Here is a 21,179-nt window from a genome sequence, read left to right on the forward strand (position 1 = left end):
AGGGAGGGAGGGAGGGAGATACTCTTACACCAGTCTGTAACCTGTCTAAAACTCTGTAGGGACCAATTTCTCAGGGCAGTGATGAAGATTAAATGATAAAATGCTTCCTGATGTATTTAGAAATGCAAATCAGTGGGAGGCAAAGTAATAATTCATTGTATATCCCTCATAACTTTGATTGTACAAAGTGAAGCTTCATTAAGGACACTTTGCTCCTGCAATAATTACAGAGAGGAGAATGTGTATTTGTGTGGTACAGTAGCCATTGGCCGCACGTGGCTCTGGCATGTGGGTGATGTCGCTAGGCCCGAGATGCTTGTACATTTTGTACAAAATGAGGACTTACTGTGGAAAATAATATAAAATAGCTCATTAAAAATTCTACTACTGCTCACATGTTAAAATGATGATTTAGGTCTTCCAGATTAAGTAGATTGCATTATTAAAATTATGTGCACCTGCTTACTTTTCATGCAGCCACTAGAAATGCCAAGAGTCCAGGCCAGGAGTGGTGGCACACTTTAATCCCAGCACTCGGGAAGCAGGGGAAGACCTTTAGGTACTCAGTTGCCCCTCCAAGAGTCTTGTCAAGTTTTTGCAGCTGCTTGGATCCCTCTGGCTGCAGTGAAGTGAGCTCGGCCCTGTGCAAGGCAGAAGAGAAGCTGCTGGTGCTTCTGGCAGCTTCCAGTGTTCTGTGTGTCCCGCTGGAGCTGCAGCCAAGGCTCGCTTGGAGCTGGGGGGAGTCTAAGACAGTGACTCATCAGCAGGAGTGGAAGGGGAAGCGTCTCCTCACCCTTGGCAATTCTCAGTGTTTCCTTCCCAAATGACATCAAAGGATTTGAAACTGGCTTCTTCCTGGAATCCTGGCTGGTGTAACAAAAGGAAGTTTCCGAGGCATCTGCCTGTATCTAGACAATCTCCACCTAGCATCACCCGCCTGGCAGGTTGGCTTCACGGAATTTTTGGAGTTCCTATGTAGAATCCAGCACCTAGGGCTCGAGTGTGGCTGCTGCTTTTGCCACTGAATGATCGCAAGGCATCACACACAGTGTTGGACTCTGGCATACAGTTGATGAGGCTTTGTTCATGCAGCTGTTACCACTATCGCCTCTGTGTAAGAGAGGAGCTTGAAACTAAGAGCCCTCCTTGGTCACTTGACTAAAGACGTGGCTTTGTTTGTATAATGAGGAGGGTAGCTGGACTGAGGAGATTCCCTCTTCACGAATAAGCTTATCTGTTGGGAAGCATTAGATCTAAACCAGCCTTTGGAGCTTTGGGGGAAGTGATTGCTAATTGCCTGCTTTACCTCAGCCTTGGCTGTTAAACGAGGATGTCTGGAGAGTCTGTTGTGGTAATTAGGGTATTTTCGGTGGACCTGAAACACCGTCACGTCGTCCACAGAGCTGTGGAATCTGGTAAACTGGCTCCCTGCAGACACATGGACTTGTCAGGCTGGCGACTTAGGTCCTCCTCTGTGCAGTGTGTGGGGTGCCATGGAGTTGTGGGCCTTAGACGCGTTGTTGCATGGTGACGCACGATAAGCACTGAGTGGTCCCCGGCATCCCGTTGGCAGCCTCTTCTGTGTGCAGCTGTAACTTCTGAAAGTTGTCGGTCGGTCCTCTGCGATTAAACTTGGGAGAATCCTTATCATTTTCTTACAGATGTCAGATTGATCCAATTTGAGCAACTGTTCCAATAGTCGGTTGATCCTTATCTTTTATTTGAGATTTCTAAGTATTTGTGTTATGACGGTTTGTTCCCTTTTCTGTCTTGACTTCTGTCTGTATGTGTATGGTGTGGTGTGTGTGGTGTGTGTGTGTGTGTGTGTGTGTGGTGTGTGTGTGTGGTGTGTGTGTGTGGTGTATGTGTGTGTATGAGGTGTGTGTGTGTGGTGTGTGGTGTGTGTGTGGTTTGTGTGTGTGTATGAGGGGTGTGTGTGTGGTGTGTGTGTAGGTGTGTGTGTGTGTGTGTGTGTGTGTGTGTGAAATGAGACGAAGGATGTGTCTTAGAAATGATAAAGATGATAGATGACACAGGTCTGTGAAAGTGTGGTTTTAAAAATCTCCCACTATACAGCTTGTTAAGTGTGTGCTTTACTTATTGAATTGACTTTTTATTGCTGTGACAGAGCACACGAGGGAGTAGAGGGTCTAGGGACTTACTGTGGCTCACAGTTTAAAGTGGTGCTGGCTGGCTGCAGCTCACTGGGCCTGTGAACAGATACCCGTCATGGCAGTGGAAGTGTGTGGCAGAGAAGACTGCTCGTTCATGAGAACAAGGAAGCAAAGAGAAAATGAGGAAGGACCAATAGCCTACTTCCTCAGACTACACCCTGCCCCATAGTTGCCACCACCTCTCAGTAGTTTCATTGAATTATGAATAAAAAAATTATGAGTCCATAGATCACGGCCCAACCACCTTCCACAGGCCCCACCTCTTAGCCGAGCCTTCAACACATGAGCCTTCAGAGGACTTCAGTCCATATTACCAGACATAAATGAAACGTGTGTTTCATAATCTGTAATTTTCCAGCTCTTCACGTGCATGTGGACCAAGGATGTTTCTGAAAGGATATTTCTTAGTGAAGCACCATAGGGAGACCAGGAGGAAGCAGGCACTGATGCCGCCTGTGGCTGTCACTAGAGAACTGCATCCAGAACTAAAGGAAAACTTAAAACGATGTACAAAATAGGTATTATTTCAGTTCACATTTTATTTTCAAAAGATATTCCTTGAATTCCTCACTTTTATATTAGGAATTTCCAGATGACTCTATTACAGTTTTATTTACTTAATGTGTGTGTGTATGTATTGTATGTATGTATGTATGTATGTATGTATGTATGTGGGTGCACACATGCTATGGTGGAAGCCATATATAGCTATGCTATATGTGGAAGCCAGAGGACAACTTGCCGGAGTTGGCTCTCTCCTTCCACCGTGCCACCATGTGGGTCCCAGAAGTAGAACTCAGGTTGTCAGGCTTGGCTGCGGGTGCCATTGCCCTCTGAGTCATCTCACTGGCCCTTCAGATGACTCTAACAATTTAAATGTAAGATAAGGGACCAGGAACTAAAGAAACCATCCCAGTCCATAAGGCATTTACCATGTAAGTATGCAGAAGGTTCCATCCTCACGACCCATGTAAAAAGTAATATATGTATTATTCCTCCAAGGCTCAGAGAAAAATCACAGAAGAGAGGGTGAACAGGATGCAGGAGTTGGAAGATGGGGAGATACATTCCAAAAAGACACTGAGGCTTGCATGCATGAGCTCACCATAGCTGTGTTTACTTGCAAGTCAAGTCATGTGCATGACTGGGCCAGTCAGCATCTCACCATGGAAGTGGGAGGAGCTTATGAGACCCCACCACTCCCTGAGATTCTGTTGGCACTTTCTTTAGTGGTGTAGCTACTAGGAAGTTGCCCATGCCCCAGTAATAACCTTCTAGGTGTGCTCATACAGGACACCTCGCTAAACACACACACAAAAGGCATGAAGTAAGGAGCGAGTCTCTGGGAAGAAGTGTTTTGGAGAGAGATGGGGATAATGAAGGATGGAAATGAACAAAGTCCACTCCATGCATGCATGAAACTAAGAATGAAAATAAGTTTTGAAAAGTGCTTTTTTCCCAGAGTGCCAGCTGTGCTGGCCTGTGCTGAGGAGGAACACTGGGACTCACTGGCCGGCCAGCCGTGCTATAAAGATACTAGCGAGTGTTTTTACAGTCTTAGGTTGCAAAATGTCCTCCATATAATGCTGTGAAATCTGATCTCAATAAAACAAGTGGGTAAATTTGGCTGCATAAAAACCTAAAACTCTCTGTGTGGAGTAACTAAACAAACCACTCCGAGGGGAGTTCTAGGACAACTGTCAACCCGTGAATATTATTTGCAAAACAAATAAGGTAAATGTGAGAAATTAAAAAAAAAAGGAATTCTAAAAGCAAAGAACGTGCTGATTGAAAACTGGGCTGAATTTGTGACCATGCAATTTAAAGAAGAAACATTTACAGAAGTCCAATAAAAGCAGACAGAAAAATGGCCTACTGCTCAGTCATAAATAACCCCCAACCTCACCCCCTCTTCTCCACAACACACACCAAAATAAAGCAAAGCAAAGCGGTTTTTACCCCCTCAAACTGGGCAGGAATAGACATCTGTCTCTTGTTCTGATGAGTAATGCCAAACCAGAGCAGTTTTTCTGAGCACAGAATAGCAGTGTGCATATGGGATTTAAATAGTGTTCCTTTTGCTCCTGCAGCGTTGTCAGGGGCTAACTAGACAGGCAGATGTGGTACACACCTGAATGCCCAAAGGTCTTCCTCATCAGCAGAATGTGTGCAGTAGCACCAATCCTTCCATGTGTTCTAAAGTGAGAAGGGGAAAGAGACGCCTTCATACAGCTTGTCTTAGTTACAAAGGTACACCAAGAGTTTTTGTTTCCAATTATACGTACTTGTTTATTGGTGTGCTTTTTGTTTGATTGATGTGTGTGCCACAGTGCACGTGTGGAGGTCAGAGAACAGCTTGTGGGCGTCCATTCTTCCCTTCTACTGTGTAGGCCCTGAGCTTGGACCAGGTGATCAGGCCTGGCAGGAGGTTTCTGAGCCTCACAGTGTAGCCCAAGCTAGCCTACAGCCCATTGATCTACCCAGTTGGTCTCATAGTCATGGCAACCCTCTGTCTCTGCTTGGATTAGAAGCCTATGATGCCATACCCAACTGTAAGTACTGTTTGTGATGCCTGTGAAATTCTGTGTCAGTGCATAAAGAAGGTGCTTAGGAGTTTCCCATCAACATTCGCAGCAGTTGTAGGTGATGTGAATTTCCTCTTTGTATTTATAATTAACACTTATTATCCAGCGCAACTATCTATTCTGATAAGTATAATTTAAATGTTTCCACCCTCCAGAGGGTTTCCATTGGATTGTCTGGCAGTGCAGATTTGCTCCCCAAGGAAAGTACAGTGTGACTGGAAATAGCTTTGCGCCATGGGGATCTGTGCGAAGTCATGTTTGCTCAGGTAAACAGATGGGGGCTGATCCCTGGTGTGTGTTTCATTCAAACCTCGGTATGTCTTGTCAGTCTGCAAAGCATTTGCTGGCTGTTCTGCGTTCTTTGGACACCATGCTAGGCATCACGGCTCATACAGACGGGCCAACCTAATCTCTGCCTTCAACGCACTGATGAATGAGTGACAGATGGCTGTCTTAGCGTCCAGTGTCAGTGTCTTGTGGCGATACTGCAGAGGGGGGCTCGTCATAGGAGCAGGGGGGGACACACGCAGAGGGTGATTAAAGACTGCGTAGAGATGAACAAACAAAAGAGCTGGTGGGGCTGAGACATGGCAACAGTACAGGCGGAAGGCTCAGAGACGGTGCGTACAGTGGTGTCTAGAGGAGGCTGGGGAGCTGAGCGAATCGGCAAGAAATCGGCTAGAAAATCCCACAGTAGGAAAGGAGTTATAGTATTTGGGAATTTCACACAATTTCCCCCCAAACACTCTAAAGCTCACACAGACAATATCAGAATCATATTACAGATCTGGAAATTCGCTGAAAATGTTTGGAAAATGCTAGAAAAAGAGGCTAGAAGATTGGAATCTAATTTCTCAGATGGTCACCCTTACCTCAGATTACTATGGACCCTGAAATAATTATTTTAGACTTCGGGCTCACATGTGTGCCAGAACTGCATTATCGCTAACCACGACAGAAGCGGAAGAGTCAAGATATGACAGGGTGCCCTTTGTCTTCTGTGGGGTTGGACCTGACGGGTATTTTCGTGAATGGCTGGTGTCTTCAAGGAAGTGATGCATGCAGCCTGTGCACTGTATGTTACATGCAGACCTTCCTCATGAAGACTGTCAAGGGAGCTGGTGAAATAGCTAGGTGAGCTGATGAAATGCCAGCATGCGCACACAGACCAGGGATAGTGCTGGAGAATAGAGACAGGTGGGTCCCTGGGCACTCACTGGCTGCCAGTGTGGTCAGAACTGTGAACTCCACATTCAGGGATATACCCTGTCTCAGGAAATAGGGGGAGAGTGATTGAGAAAGATACCTAACATTGACCTCTGACCTCTAAATGCATATAGACACATGTGGATGCATACCCGTACACATGTGCAAACACACACACACGTGCATGGCTGTACATGCATCAAGCTTTGGGAACTATTGCTGCCTTTTTAAGTTGCTTTCGTTGCTGCGGGTAAGCCCTGAATCTTCACCTGTCTGCAGAGGGGAAGATCGGGACATGGTGGGTGATGTCTGTAGTACGTCCATTCCCGCGGGACAGCAGAAGAAGAGGCCAATAATGTAAAGTGTTGTTGAGACATCACCTCCGTCAGCCAGCAGGAGTGTGGTGTAGCGGACCAGCTATAAGCCACCCGCCCTCCCCTCAGTGTTCTTCGGCTATGAACCGTGTTCAGCTGAGCAGTTTGTGGTCATAAATTAGTGTCGCGGTTTAATTGTGTTTCTGATAACAGAGTTCTAAACTGTGAGGGAAATTGCCCCAACCAATTAAGTGCTCCTAAACTAATAATCCTCTGCGAGGGGTGTTGATTGGCTAGTTCCAAGGTTAAGAGTGTTCCATGGGAATGAGTGTCTATGAGAAGGCAATGTGTGCTTACTGGTAGTGGCTACCCAAGGTACAGATTCCCCTTAGTCTTTAAACTGTTTTTACCAGAGAAAATGTTCAGTGTGAGAAACCACTCAGCAAGAAACTGAGGATCAAAAGCTGGAACTAAAGGGCAGCAAGTGTCCTGTGGACCAGACTTCCACCAGGACCGTGTCCACCAGTGCCCTGATGCTGTTGCTCTGAACGTTCTTAGCACCTCTCCAAGTTAACATGATGAGATTCGAACTCCCGGTTTAATGTTGTTGGGAGGCAGTTAGGTCCTGAGAGGCAGCACTCGTGAACATTCTCAGCACCCTTACCAGAGAGTCCCAGGACAGCAGGCCTCTGTTGTATGCCCTGTATGGCACAGAAGAAGGAACCGTTTGTGAGAAAGCCGGCTTCACCAGACGTCTGCTGGCACACAGATCCTGGACTTGGCAGTCTCCAAAGTCGTGAGGAATAATGCACACAGAAGTATTATGGTATAACAGGTGAGCTACCTGGGCTGGGAAACCGCAGTGTCTGCTGCGCCAGCAGGTAGAGAGAAGAGTAAAATGAGCTGAGCGAGGCTCCCCTGCCTAGAGAAAAACCTAGCTCCGGGAATAGCTGCGTTGCTCCGCTCCTGTTCGTAGAGCTGACCTGTGACTCTTCAGATGACAGTGCCATCAAGGCTCTGAATATACAGCCTCTTATTGTAATTTCCTCTTGAGCCAACTCTGGCTGCGGGACTCTAGGCAGCTTGATCCCAAGGAAGAGCCAAAGGTACCTGTGGTTGGAAGTTGATTGCTAGAGTTACACCTGCATGTTAGGCTCCGCCTGGCTCTTGAACTCCTTGGGCCAAATGAAAATGTGTGTACCAGATAATTAGCGTCACAGTTGTAGCATGTATATACATGTCTGCTAACATGTAGCTAACAGTTACTGTTTAAACGTGGATAGAAAGTATCTTTGAATGTTCTTAAGGTTTTTTCAGAATAAAAGCTTAGCCAAAAAGGCCATAAGCAGGGAAGGGGCCCCTGTGAGGGATGAAGACTAAGGGACAAACATAACTTTTGCAGTCTATTTCCTTTTAACTCATATCCCACGTTTGAAGATATAGTGAATATGAATATCTAAATTTTCATTTAAAATGTTTTCACAAGCTTTTATATATGATCATTAAGAAATAAAGTGGGGACAGAGAGAGAACTCAGTAGTTGAGAGTACTTGCTTCCTTTGCATAGGATCTCCATTCCCAGCACCCACATTAAGTGGCCCACAAGTGCCTGAGACTCCCATTCCAGTGGATGCAGTGCCCTCTTCTGGCCTCTTCGGGCACTGCACTCAGGTGTTGCGTATACACATAAACTATAAAAGTAAGGGCAGAGTAGAAATTGCTAATCTACAGACTATAGAAAGCACATCTTCCAGACTGAACAATTCCCACAAGCTGCAACAAAGCCACACAGGTTCAAATCTCTATCTAGACCACATTGCATTTCCATTTTGAAAACCACATTCAAAACAAACTAAATTACATTTGAATTCCCTTCCAGCCATGGATATCTAAGTTTTACTAAATAAATATCACTAGTGATCTTGATATGTAACCACAGAGGAAATTCTCAAATTATATTTGAGTATGAGTTTAGTTTTAATGTACCAAGCACCCTTGCATTTATTATGTCATCTGTGTGGCAGTATTTTTCCATTAATCTTTTACTTCTGATTACCTCCCTTTGAGCAATGTCTTTACTTCACAGCCTTTATATCTTGGTAGAATGACTCCCTTCCTCTGCCTTACCATGTTTCCTTGGTGCAGCTGTTAGAGTGCCAACGTTTAAGAGAGAAAACAGTGTGCTTTTAGTTCTAACCGAGCTCTGAAAAATCAGGATTACCCATTTAAGAAATACTAACTGCGCAAATATTATTAAAAGAAAGCCTGGTTTTTGCTAGCAGATAAAAGATGTAATTCGACAATGGCTACTTGTTTTTCCCACACCATCGGAGATGAGCTAGGCATTGGCTGGAAAGACAGATGTGCATGGTCAGACAGGGACCAGGGCCACATACACAGAGAAAGGGGATCAACAGATGACAGGATGGCTTGTTTATATTCATTGGCCAGGAAAAGTCAAGGAGTTAGCCCCTGAGCAGAAGCGAAGGACTTCCTGGTGTGTTCCACGAAGGAAGCTTGAGACCCTGGTGGCCAGGTGATAGGTAAGGAGAGGCAGCCAGGCTCAGTAGCTAAGGCAAAGATGTGGGATTCTGTCTTACATGAGGTAGAAACGCTAAGGAGAGGGTTTCCAATGGATGAAGTCTGACTTTGTGTTAAAGCTTAAAGAATTATCTAGGGTAGGAAGGGATGTGTCAGTGGGTGTAATGTCACAGTCAGAAGGAAAATCTGGTATTCTGGTATGACAGGGTGACTATAGTCAATAATAATGTGTTTCAGATAAGCTGGATAACGAATATTTAAATGTTTTTATACCACAAATAAATGGTGTTTAAAATGGACTGATAACCCTGATTTGATCATCACACAGTGCAAATATACAGGAAAAACACTTGTAGACATTGGCAAGCATGGTATGTTAATCAAGACAATTATAAAGAAGTTTTTTAAAAGCACTGTCCTGGCTGTTGTGTGGGGAATGGACTGCAGAGAGTGGGCGTAATAGAGTCTGCTTTCAATCTCTGCTCTCCGGTACAGAGACAAGCGAGTGTCTCTCTGGGAGTTGAGGCCAGCCCAGTCTACATAGTGAGTGAGTTCTAGGCCAGCCAGGGCCGTGCAGAGACTCAGGTGTGTGTTTGTGGGAGACTGGGAGCAGATGAATGGTTTAGCACTGTACCCCATCAGTCTAGGGAGGGGTCTGAACGAGCGTTGTCAGTGCAGATGGGGACCCCAGGGCAGATTTAGGGTTCGTGTGAAGAACGGTTAAGCCTGGACTTCATCATTGCACCCTTCTCCATGGCTTTCTTCATGAGGATGGGAATGGTAGCAGTTTACACCAACAAGCTCCCCCCACCTTCCCCTGAACCAGTGGCATCCTCTGAAGCTTCACAGTGTGGGATGACCAAGACACCTGAGCATTTAGAAAGTGTATCGAGCCAGGCTGAGCAATTAGTAGGGTCAGAACTCTCATACGTTGATGTTTGTGCACTTTTCCATTTGTTTCTGGCCCAGAGCAGAACTAGAGATGGTGATGATGTGCTTGTGTGAGTGTCCAGGTCTCAGCGGTGCACACACCCAAGGCGAGCGTCACTTCTGGTCTCAGAGCCCAGTTGTGCTTCCTTGCATTCAATCTAAGCGTGAAAGGGGGTTTTCAGACACGCTCTGTTGGTTTAATCGGAATGTATTCCTTGGTTAGGGGGTGGTGCTCCCAGAGAGACGTGTTGCTGGTCTTGCCCCACCCCAACAGCATCAGGAGTCTTTAGGGTACTCAGCAAAAAGTGTGCTGTGCTCTACAGTCTTACAGTAGGATACAGTATTTGTATACAGATGTGTACAGATACATCTTCATAGATGCAGTGACGATTTGTGTGAGGGTGATCAGGGCTGGTTGAACAGCCAAGAGAGATGAATCTTGGAAGATGGGGCAGTAGATGGCCAAGCGGAAAGGGTGGAGAAGGGAGCAGGAGACAGATGATTAAGATGGGGTTAAGTAAACCACAGCCAGCACCGCCCCCCCCCCCGCCATAGAGCATCCTGAAGGAGAACAAAGAAAACTGGAGGTGACCTCTGTCTTCTGAGGGTGCCGTCCCTGTGGGGAGAATACAGACTTGTCAGAGGGAAGGGTGGAGCCGGCAGGCCTCCCTCATACTCCAACATTGCCTCCACTCGTTTCCAAGACTCACTGGTGAGGGCAAGCAGGGAATGCTTTTTTTTTTCTTTTTTTTTAAATTTTTTTTAATTTATTTATTAAATATTTCTGTCTCTTCCCCACCTCCGCCTCCCCTTTCCCTCCCCCTCCCCCAATCAAGTCCCCCTCTTTCGTCAGCCCAAAGAGCAATCAGGGCTCTCCGTCACGTGGGAAGTCCAAGGAAAACCCTCCTCCGTCCAGGTCTAGTAAGGTGAGCATCCACGAAACTGCCTAGGCTCCCACGAAACCAATAGGTCCAGTAGAATAAAAAACCCGTTGCCATTGTTCTTGAGGTCTCAGTAGTCCTCCTTGTCAGCTATGTTCAGCGAGACCTGTTTTAACCCAGGCTTTTTCAGACCCAGGCCAGCTGGCCTTGGTGAGTTCCCGATAGAGCATCTCCATTGTCCCAGTGTGGGTGCACCCCTCGCGGTCCTGCGTTCCTTGCTCATGTTCGCTCTCCTTCTGCTCCTGATTTGGACCTTGAGATTTCAGTCCGTGCTCCAATGTGGGTCTCTGTCTCTGTCTTCTTTCATAGCCTGATGAAGGTTAATATTCAGGAGGATGCCTATATGTTTTTCTTTGGGTTCTCCTTCTTATTTAGCTTCTCTAAGAACCTGAATTATAGGCTCAATGTCCTTTATTTATGGCTAGAAACCAAATATGAGTGAGTACATCCCATGTTCCTCTTTTTGGGTCTGGCTTACCTCACTCAGGATAGTGTTTTCTATTTCCATCCATTTGCCTGCAAACTTCAAGAAGTCCTTGTTTTTTACTGCTGAGTAGTACTCTAATATGTATATATTCCATACTTTCTTCATCCATTCTTCAATTGAAGGGCATCTAGGTTGTTTCCAGGTTCCAGGGAATGCTTTTCAACAGCAAAGGATTGTATTATGTGACCATGAAGTATCGTCTGGACGTGTTTTCCCATTTTAAAAGTCCAATCACACTGCTTGTATCTGGGAATTGCTTCAGCCGAAAATGACTCCATCCGTTTTCTTCCCGTTCTTTCTAATAATGACTTCGCGGCTGCCGAGGTCTTTTTAATAGTTCTCTAACCCAGGTAAAGCCAGGCTCCTGCAAGCCAGCGTCAGTCCAGAGACATATTAAAGGAACACCTGACACCATTGAAAGACTATTTAAACTTTTGCTGAATGACCCCCAAGACCTGAAAAGCCATCTCATTCATGAACCACACATTGAAACTTATTCCTCCATGAATTTCTGCCATTGGCTGTTCCTGTTCTTCTTTTGAACTACCTCAAAACTCATTCTTCTCGTGAATGCCCTGCAGCTTTCCCTCCCGACCAGCCTATTTAGGGCTTCCTGCTTCTCCTTACATCTGTCTGTTTTCTTCTCTTTAGTTCTGCAGCTCAGGTGCCGGTGCCGTGCAAACTAGCCTGGTTCCTGGGGTCAGCCTCCTTACCCCGCTCAGTCTGTACCCCAGATCTCAGTAGCCCATCTGCGCCTAATACCTAGACAAGTGAGACAAACATTTCTCTGCATTCTGTCGGGATTATCTGAGAGTCTTTCCTCTACCAGAAGTTCACTTAAGTCAGGAGCCAGTGAAAAGAATTGAGTCAGACGACATAGTCATTAGATTCTGGTTCTTCACAGACATACGCATACAAGTGTGCATGCATACACACACACATACACAAACACAAACACACACACACCTACCGTTACCAAAATAGAAGGTAGCCATGCTAGTTAAGCAGAATGTCTAGTGTTGACTCAAAATACAGTGCCTGTTCCCGAAAGAGTAAGAGATTATTCTGAAGCAAATGAGAGTGACCGTGACTGTGGCATAAGGATCAAGTTACCCTGAGTGACATTTTCCACTGGAGCAGAGGATGCTTGGACTTCTTCAGGCACAGAACAAAACAAAGCCACTCCTCAATGTTTGACAAATTCACTGAATGGGGACATCAGGTAGGCTTGTTAGAGCAGGCAGGGGAAGGGGTGTCTCAGATGCTACCCTTACTTTTAGAGTTGATAGAAGCGAATGGTCCATGATGCGATAATGACATCTCAAATGGTGTTACCTAATAATGACAAAGCTATTCGGTCGGATACAGCAGAGGATAGGGTTTATGGAGAGGACCCGTGGTGGTTTTGCGGCACTCCGTCCCACTATAGTCACAGCATTCTACATGGTCTGTAGGGGCATCAGCTTCAGAGAACGTCAGCTCACCCTAGATGGCATGCACTCCCCTACTAGTCAGGCATCCTGTAAATTCGTGAGTAAGGTTGGCGGAGGAAGCAACTGCAGATGGAACAGCCGAAACGGATTAGAAAATCAGCTCGTGTTTCTGGCCCTCCAGGTAGTGGTGGGGTTACATACAAAGCAGTCTTACATACAAAGAAGGACGTGTGTGGCGCTGTAACAGTGTCTTTTCATATTTGTCTGTCATTGCTCCATAGTTCGCCTGAGAAAGAATGTCAGTTTGTATTTATTCTAGGTTTTATATAAAACATATTTTATATGTATAAATTCTGTTACAGGCCCATATCTGAAACTCTGCCATATAACAACACAGCCAGTGTTGCATGAAATTAGGGCCATTATTGCCACTACGAGGAATTTTACTTACTTTTTATTTAAGTATAAACAAGCATTAGGTTTCATTATTGAATAAACATGGGAACGGCACAAGGGGTTTGTATCTTAGTGACATTCACATACTTAGGTTATGTGGTATCTTAATAGGCATCTATAAATACGAACAATCTGTACTTTTCCCGAGTAGACTTCCATGTCCAATATCTACAAAGTTTACGTCCAAAAGCAATTCTCCTTGTTACTTTTGAACAACTGAGATCTTTAAATCATTAAAACTTAAATGCTTTCATTTTGAAATTAGTTTTATTTATCAGGATTATTTGATATAAGCTCTGGAAAAAAAAACCAAAATTTTTCTATGACTGTGCAGAAGTCTTGTGTTAGGGATTTTCTTGGGAGCAGGCCATGTATAACTACCCTAGAAAATTTTCAGTAATAACCATCATATCTGAACTGATGAGACCACCTTATGCAAGTATAATTACAGAAGTCATGGCTAAGAACTGCCTGACTCAGGACTTGAGGGCAGTTGAGGAGTTCTCCAGTCGCATCTACTTCATGCATAGTGTTCCAAATTTAGGGTCCATTTGGTGAACCGTGGCAGTGAGATGCTGTCAGACTCTGAGCTGAAGGATATGCCCAAACAGGAGACAGTTCTCAGAGCAGGAGTCATGTGTCATTCCCTATTGTCGGGGTTTCTGTACTGCCTTGTTTCCACAGTCATTAAGTCCCAAAGAAATCACACAGAAGTCTACAGTAACTATAAACTGATTGACCCATTAGCTCAGGCTTCTTATTAACTCTTGTAACTTATATTAGCTCATTATTCTAGTATATGTTAGCCACATGGCTCAGTACCTTTTTCAGCGAGGCAGTCACATGTTGCTTCTTCTGTGTCTGGGCCAGGACTGCAGAGGAATGGGCTTCCTCCTTCCCAGAATTCTCCTAGTCTCCTTGACCCGCGTCTACTTCCTGTCTGGTTGTCTCACCTATAATTCCTGCCTGACTACTGGCCAATCAGCATTTATTTAAAATATAACTGACAGAATACAGACCATGGCGCACACCAGTTCCCCCCCTACACACACACACACACACACACACACACACACAGCTATTTTCCTAGGGCACCTTCTACATCCACTTCCCCCATCTCCCCTGTATCACTTATCACACAACCCAGAATGTAGTTTATATTGATAGGTGTTTTCCAGATGAAGAATGAGTAAAAGTGAACTTAAGATATGTTGACTTGATCAAAACCTTCACTATTCTGTGCACTTTACAGATGCAGTTAAACATCTGTCAGTCCAACGGATGTCACTCACTGAAGTATAGCAACAAAAGGAAGAACACAGTGTTGTTAAATTGCAGAAAATAGGATGATAAGAGAGATAAGCTTAAAAACACAATGATAGAAGAAATATCTGGGTTCCAGCTCCACTGTTTATAAGTGTGTACAAAATGAAGTGGGAGGGAATGGGCAGTGAAGAGGAAGACAAAAAGAAGAAAGGGAGAGAGTGTGGTGTATCTAATAAAAACAAAATTCAAATTTAATTAAAAGCAGTGACCCAGGATTCAGGAGGCTCAGTGGAGTCCTCAAGAGATACGGCCAAGTAGGACTGGTTTATCCTTGACTTCCTCCACTCCCATTCTTAGCACACATCTAGCCTCAGCTTCTCCCTTTGTGGTGCATACTTTTGAATGCACCAATTAAAGATCCTTCTTTGGCTTGTAGGAAAGGAAGTTTGAGGAATGGCCTTGTAGATGTGCCTTTAGTGGAATGCCGCAGTGGCGGGGCAAGGCAGGGGTGGGAAACAGCACACTGGAGGCTTGCAGAGTGACAGAGTGAAGGAAGGCATTTGAAGAAGAGGCTGTTTGACATCAGCTCCAACCTTCTGCCCAGGACCAGGAGAGGAAATGCTTCATGTCTCCTCCGAAGACCTACTGTGAGGGTTTCTGAACAATTCGTGACCTGGCTCAGTTCTGTTAAGTTAAAGGGGCTTCGAGGGAGGAAGCTGAAAAGAAAACCATCTCTTCTGTATTTTGTGTGCAGACATGTGCTTTTAAGTGCAGACCATTGGTGCCTGCGCACATGTGTGTGTGTGTGTGGGGGGGTGTTGTTTAGTTTCAGGTCTCCTTGTTAGAAAAGGTTAGCTTGACGCCCATGCTGCACACCTTTGTGCTTTCAAATTACATCCCTGATGATTGACAGTCATTAGAGCCATAAGGAAGGATCAACCCTTCTTTTCTTTTTGTGTTTTTTAAAGATTTATTTATTTTTATTTGTGTGTGTGTGTGTGTGTGTGTGTGTGTGTGTGTGTGTGTGTATCGCATGTGTGAGTGCCCGCAGAAACTAGAAAGAGTCATCAGCTCCACTGGAAGTAGAGTTAAAGGCAGCTGTGAGCTTCCTGCCGACTGAGGGTCTTTAGCCAGGACAGTCTGTGCTTGTGTCTCTGGCCCTCTCTTCCGCTGTGGATTATCCCTTCTGAGTTGCTGTCCGTCACACACTCACTGCTGTCTCCGAAGGTTTATAGATATTCTTGCTAAAGGTTCCTTAATAGTAAGAACAGTATTTTTAAGGCCCTGGGTTTGGGACTAGAGAGGTCAGAGGACCCAAGTTCCATTCCCAGCACTCACAAGGCGGCTCACAGCTCTCTGTGACTCCAGTCCTAGGGGACCTGACACCCTCTTCTGCTTCAGAGGCCACTCATAGAAACAATGTGGTACAAAGACATACTTGCAGACAAAATACCCATACGTATAAAATAAAAATAAATTAACATCTCCAAAAAAACGTTAACACCCCAACTTTAATCAACTAGAAAGATATGGGTGCTTTTCTAATTCCAGGATTATTAAAAGTCAGAAGTTTCACAAGCTTGCTAGACTGAGGAGGAAACTCTGAACCTGTCTGGGAAGGGCACTCCAGCTATTAAGGGCTCTTATGGCAGCTACTTTCCAAGACAGTGAAAACCTGAACCTACTCTGACACCCATTTCTCCTTTTCATCATTGGCCGCTACCCAACAAGCCCCACCCCTCTGCTGTTACCTTTGAATAAGATGCTAAAAATCCCATCACAGATCTGTTTTGATCGGCAGCCTGCAACTATTTACTAGGGAATAGTCAGCTTCCTGACTTGCATTTAATGAGGCACCTGACAAGACAACAGAACGACAGGAAGGATGGATCAGGTGTGCACAGGAAGACGGCCCGGCTTCTGCTCTCCGCCTAGTGGCCTCACTGTTCCGCTCTCAGGACTCTCTGGCTTGTAGCAGTGGCTGTCCACAGTGTGGGGTTCTGATGGAAGGAGACTGAGGCCACTGGCCAAAGGAAATAGATCTCGGATGTGACCGTCTCACTGCTGTAACCCGCAGTGCCGGGCTCACCTACCCTGAGGCCCGAAGGCTTTCCTGCCGGCCACATCGCTGTGGAAATGCACGGCATCTTCATTGCTGGATCATCTGTCTCCAGATGGACTCCATCTTCATTTCGGGCACCAGGCTTCACAAAGCTGGCAGGCATTTTTATTTTAAAGTATTGTTTTCAGGAAATTTGGCTTCTTGGAGGTCTTCCTGCTTTATGCTAGACTAGATTTTACATTGTGCGTTGTAGAGGCAGTGTTGATGTGCAAAGGCTTGTAGTCTTAGGTGGTTGCTTGCTCATTCTGTGTACTCAGTCACGTTGTACTGTCCTGACAATGCCCTGACCAGACAGCAAGGATGCTAACGACACCGGCAAAGCTATCTGCTGTCTAAACTGGTCTGGATTCAGTCTCCATGAAAAGAAAAGAAAGGAATAGAAAAAGAAAGGAAAGGAAAAGAAAAAGCCTGAGTTTGAAGTAATGTTACGTTGAAAGTCGTGTCGCCAGGAGCTTTTCCCTCTCGTTGGAGAAAAATATCAATAATTTATCTGTTACTTTCAATTCATTTGTGATCCCTGGAGGGCCGAGAAAATAAAGAGTGAATGTTTACTTTACCATGCTGCTTCAGAGTGTGATTTCACTGTTGTATCGTGGCCGAGATGGGGGAGGGAAGTGGGCAGGAGAAGGGCGGCCCTATCTCGGGAGTACCTGTGCTGTGCAGTGTGCAGAGGGCTGTCTGCTCTTTCAGAAGTCTCTGCTCGTGTTCTGTAATGAGGTGTGATTTACATGAGGTACATTCTATAATGTCCTGGGTAGAACATTATAGAATCCACCAGGTTGTGATATGTTATATTTATAGCTGACGGCTCAACTAAGTATGCGTATGTTTAGTTAAACCGTAGCAATTATGTCATTGTGCCTTGATTTATAAACACTAATGCCTCAAACTAAAGTTGGGCAGCCCATTTTTAAGTTTCTGTGGTTTTTACCTGTATTTTGATCTCTGTATTATTATACCAGGGACATAATTATATCTATTCTTCTATTCTTTTAAAATTAGCAATTGTTTCACAACTTATGAGTAACCGGTACTTAATATGTTAGTATTATTAATTTCCTTTTTTTTTTATCTGAGCATCAAATCAGAGTATGGTATTCTCTTGTTTATTCTTTTATTTTGAAATAGTGTTTACTATGCATCCCAGACTGGCCTCAAACTTACAATGTAGCCTAGCCTGGCCTCAAAGTCAAGAGCTTCCTGTCTCAGTCTCCTGTGTTTTTTGGTTGTGTGAGCACGTGGGTCATCATAAAGGGCTGTGAAATACTTCTACTTTATAGTTGAAGATTCAAAACCATATATTAACTTGATAATTCTAGATTTGGTGTTCCTGAAAGGCTCATTACTGTAATTGTATTCAAGTCTCAAATGGGGTTGGGGAAATGGCTCAGATGGTAAAACCCTGGCCTGGGTTCAAATCCTCGCACTGGTATAAAAAGCCAGGTGAGAGGGTTCACCCTGTAATTGCACAGCTAGGGAAGCAGAGATGGGGTGACTCTGGAACTTGCTGGTCTGACTGAATCATCAAGCTCAGTTTCTGCAGGAGACCCTGTCTAAAACAATGAGAGATACAGGAAGACAACAGAAATTGACCTCTGGCTTTCACATGTATGCACATGAACATACATACACACCATACTCATGCACAAATATACATTAGAAATGTAGGCAGGTAGGCAGGTTTTTCTTTGCACTGCCAGCTCACACCCCCCCCCCCAAAAAACGACATGGAGACTTATTAATAGCAACAGCCCGGCCTTAGCTTTAGTCTGGTTTCTAACTTGCTCTTATAACTGAAGTTCCCCTCTATTTTTACGTTTACGTTCTTCCACACGCTCGCTTGCCACCCCTCTCCACTGTTCTCATCCTGCTTATAACACATCTGACCGGTGACTCCTCCTTTCTTCTTCCCAGAGCTCTCTCTGTCCGGAAGTCCCACCGACACCTCCTGCCTAACATTGTCAATTAGCTTTTTATTAAACCGGTCACAGTGCACCTCTTCACACAGTGTGAGGGAACATTCCACAGCATAAGAATAAAGAAAAACGAATAGAACCTATATCTACCTTGAATTGGCAAGTGGGGGAAAAAAACACAGATGGCCTGGTCACAAACATTGGGTCTTCTTATACGCCGATATGCAAATACGTTAGCTTCTTGAGGAGGAGAGAAGCATTTGACTAGCACACTGTCTTGGGTGTTACTATAGCTAGTTTTCAGAAATACTGTGTTAGAGGCAGGATGGAGAAAGTACAACCACGTTAGACAGTTGTCTTATAAATACCAGAACAAGACATTTGAAGGAATATACTCATTGTGCTCAGTCAGTAGGAAAGTATGTTATGACCTCTTAGCCGGAAATACAAGCCTTCTTAGTAACAGACCGCTGGCTTTCTTAGAGCTGAGTTCATCCATTTTCAAAGCAGTTTGCTGATGAAATTTTCTAATTCCATAATTTCTGTGATTTTTTTTTTCCTCCCTTTACAAGTTGGGCCAAAGATGAGTCAAAATCACACCTGGTTTTGAACTTCATGTACCAAGACATTTCCTGTTGACAGGAATCTGGTGGAAATGTCACCGCCAAATCTCTGTCCTACAGGAGAACGTTGGCTGCTGTCTTTCCCAGTTTTGTCCCACCGTGGATGTTGACATTGAGATTCGTGTTGTCTTATTGACAAGTCTAGGTTCCATCTCCAACCTTCTGTACTATACAGCCTTGGGGCCTCACCGGCCCATTTCGAGCTAGTTGGTCTTTTGCCTCAGTGCATGGAAATTTAGAGAGGTTAAAGGCTACATAGTAGTAGCCGAGCACCTACTGAAAGGGACCCAAGATGCCCACGCATGCAAACTATTCAAATTTAATGTAAGAGCCATAAGAAAGAAAAAATTCAATTTGCAATTGGCTTTATTTGTTCATCAGTACACCTCTATAGTCATAAACAGTACCGTATTGCTCAAAAGGTGGAAAACTAAGGTGCAAACATAGAACTGGAATTGCCGCTACAGGCACTCGGGACAGATAGTCTCCGGGGATGAAGGAAGACATTCTCCCCAGTCTCCTGATGTGTGGTGCTTTCCAGTGTCTGGATTCTAGAGACTTCCACCAGTGGAAGAGCCTCCTTCTTATCTAGTGTTTGCTCACTGAATAAGGTCTGCGGTGCAGACAAGGCAGGACACCTACTCAGAGGGACCCAAGATGCCTATGCATGCTTCTTCCAGATTGTCCCAGATGAGCCACATGTAAAGGCTACAAGGTCAAGGGTCTAATGCATAGCTGTGGCTTTGCTGACACTTTTCTGCATTGTAGTAAATTCCTCCCCCCCTTTTTTTGTCATTCAGATGAGTATAGAATCAAACCCGTGGAAGAGGTCAAATACATGAAAAACGGAGCAGAAGAGGAGCAGAAAATAGCAGCCAGGAACCAAGAAAACCTGGTAAGAACTGAAGTTCTCTGTTATCAATGGCTTGTGGTGACAATTGGAAGAAAACCTGCGTTGCACATTGAGCTGAGGCTCACACCCTGGGACAAGATTTCTTGAAAACGCTGTAGCTATTCTTAGCTTGCCTGGAAGCGGCACCTTTACCCTGTATCCTGTTTGTCTCAGAATAGGTCCCTTTTTAATCCTGATAAGAAATGCTCCAGGGAAACACAGAAAAATTATTAATGTTTCTAAAAGTCAAGTTGAAGGGAATTAAAACACACACACACACACAGAAGCCCAATGTAGGATTGAGATGTACTAGAGGTGGGGCCCGCCCCCAACACAGACTCAGGTCAGGCATTTCGTTTTGTTATTCAAAATGTGTAATGAGGAGGTTGCCTTTCAAAGGAAAACCACATGCTTTTAAAGTCTGTTTCCATCCAAAGATCCTGTTCTTCACATTCATGATTTTAGAGGCGTCGCACATCTGAGTTCCTGTGGGAATTGTAATATAGGAAGTTAGAGAGCTTCTTGCTCTGTTACAAATCACTGTGCACGTTCTTCCCCAGCAACCCACCTCTATAAAATATTTAGGCACTTATCATCTTAATTGACTTTTAAGAGGTTAAAATAATTAAGAAAGTACATTTATTCAGTTGTATTAGTACCAAATGGGGTTTGTTTATATTTTGCATATATTTTATATGTAGATTATTTGCTTATGTTGTTGAGTGGGTGTATTTTTTAGAATGTTGTGTAGCATTAAGTATTTCCGCCTCACTGACATTTTTTCTAATGCATGTTTTGTTCTCACTTTTGTGACTTCTCCGGCGGCACAGAGACCGGCACAGTATTAACGACTGTGGCTGCCATTTTCCATCGGATTCTAGTGGATATTAGAGTCTTTGTTTTTTTGTTTCATTGTTGATGTTTTTGTTTGTTTACATCATTCTCTCTACACATGTGAACAACAGCCCTAAATAGTAGATGTCAGTGAATAATTTATATCTTAAATAGTGAAAATGAAGGGCTGTTCAGTGGAAGGACGCTTGCCTTGAACGGCCTGTCCTTGGCTTCCCCTTCTGTGCCTCTGCTTGATGGTGCTTGTCTCTTGGGATCCTGAGGAAGCTGGAGACTGAGTTGCCCTCACTGCTCATCCTGCTGAGGCCAACACAATCCCCCTCCCCCTGCACCGCCCTGCTCTCTCCTGTTGTCCTTGCAATTCCTTGACTCTTCTGATAGATTCCTAGTTAACTCTGTGATCAGAATTGGCACTAGACACTTGGAGAGAGACTTGGAGAG

At 44.6% G+C, this 21,179-nt stretch overlaps 1 protein-coding gene across 2 annotated transcripts in view; it reads left to right on the forward strand.

Annotated features, from left to right (window-relative positions):
• The window catches only part of CUNH1orf21 (chromosome unknown C1orf21 homolog), a 198,028-nt gene that overhangs the window by 90,852 nt on the left and 85,997 nt on the right, over positions 1–21,179 (forward strand). For both annotated transcript variants that reach the window (XM_050135398.1, XM_050135399.1), the window contains exon 3: positions 19,795–19,889. In XM_050135398.1, the coding sequence (XP_049991355.1) occupies positions 19,795–19,889 (95 nt within the window). The remainder of the gene's footprint in view (positions 1–19,794; positions 19,890–21,179) is intronic.

Source organism: Alexandromys fortis, unplaced genomic scaffold (assembly GCF_014885135.2).
Source record: "Alexandromys fortis isolate MF-2015 unplaced genomic scaffold, M_Fortis_MF-2015_v1.1 scaffold_21, whole genome shotgun sequence".
Lineage (NCBI taxonomy): Eukaryota > Metazoa > Chordata > Mammalia > Rodentia > Cricetidae > Alexandromys > Alexandromys fortis.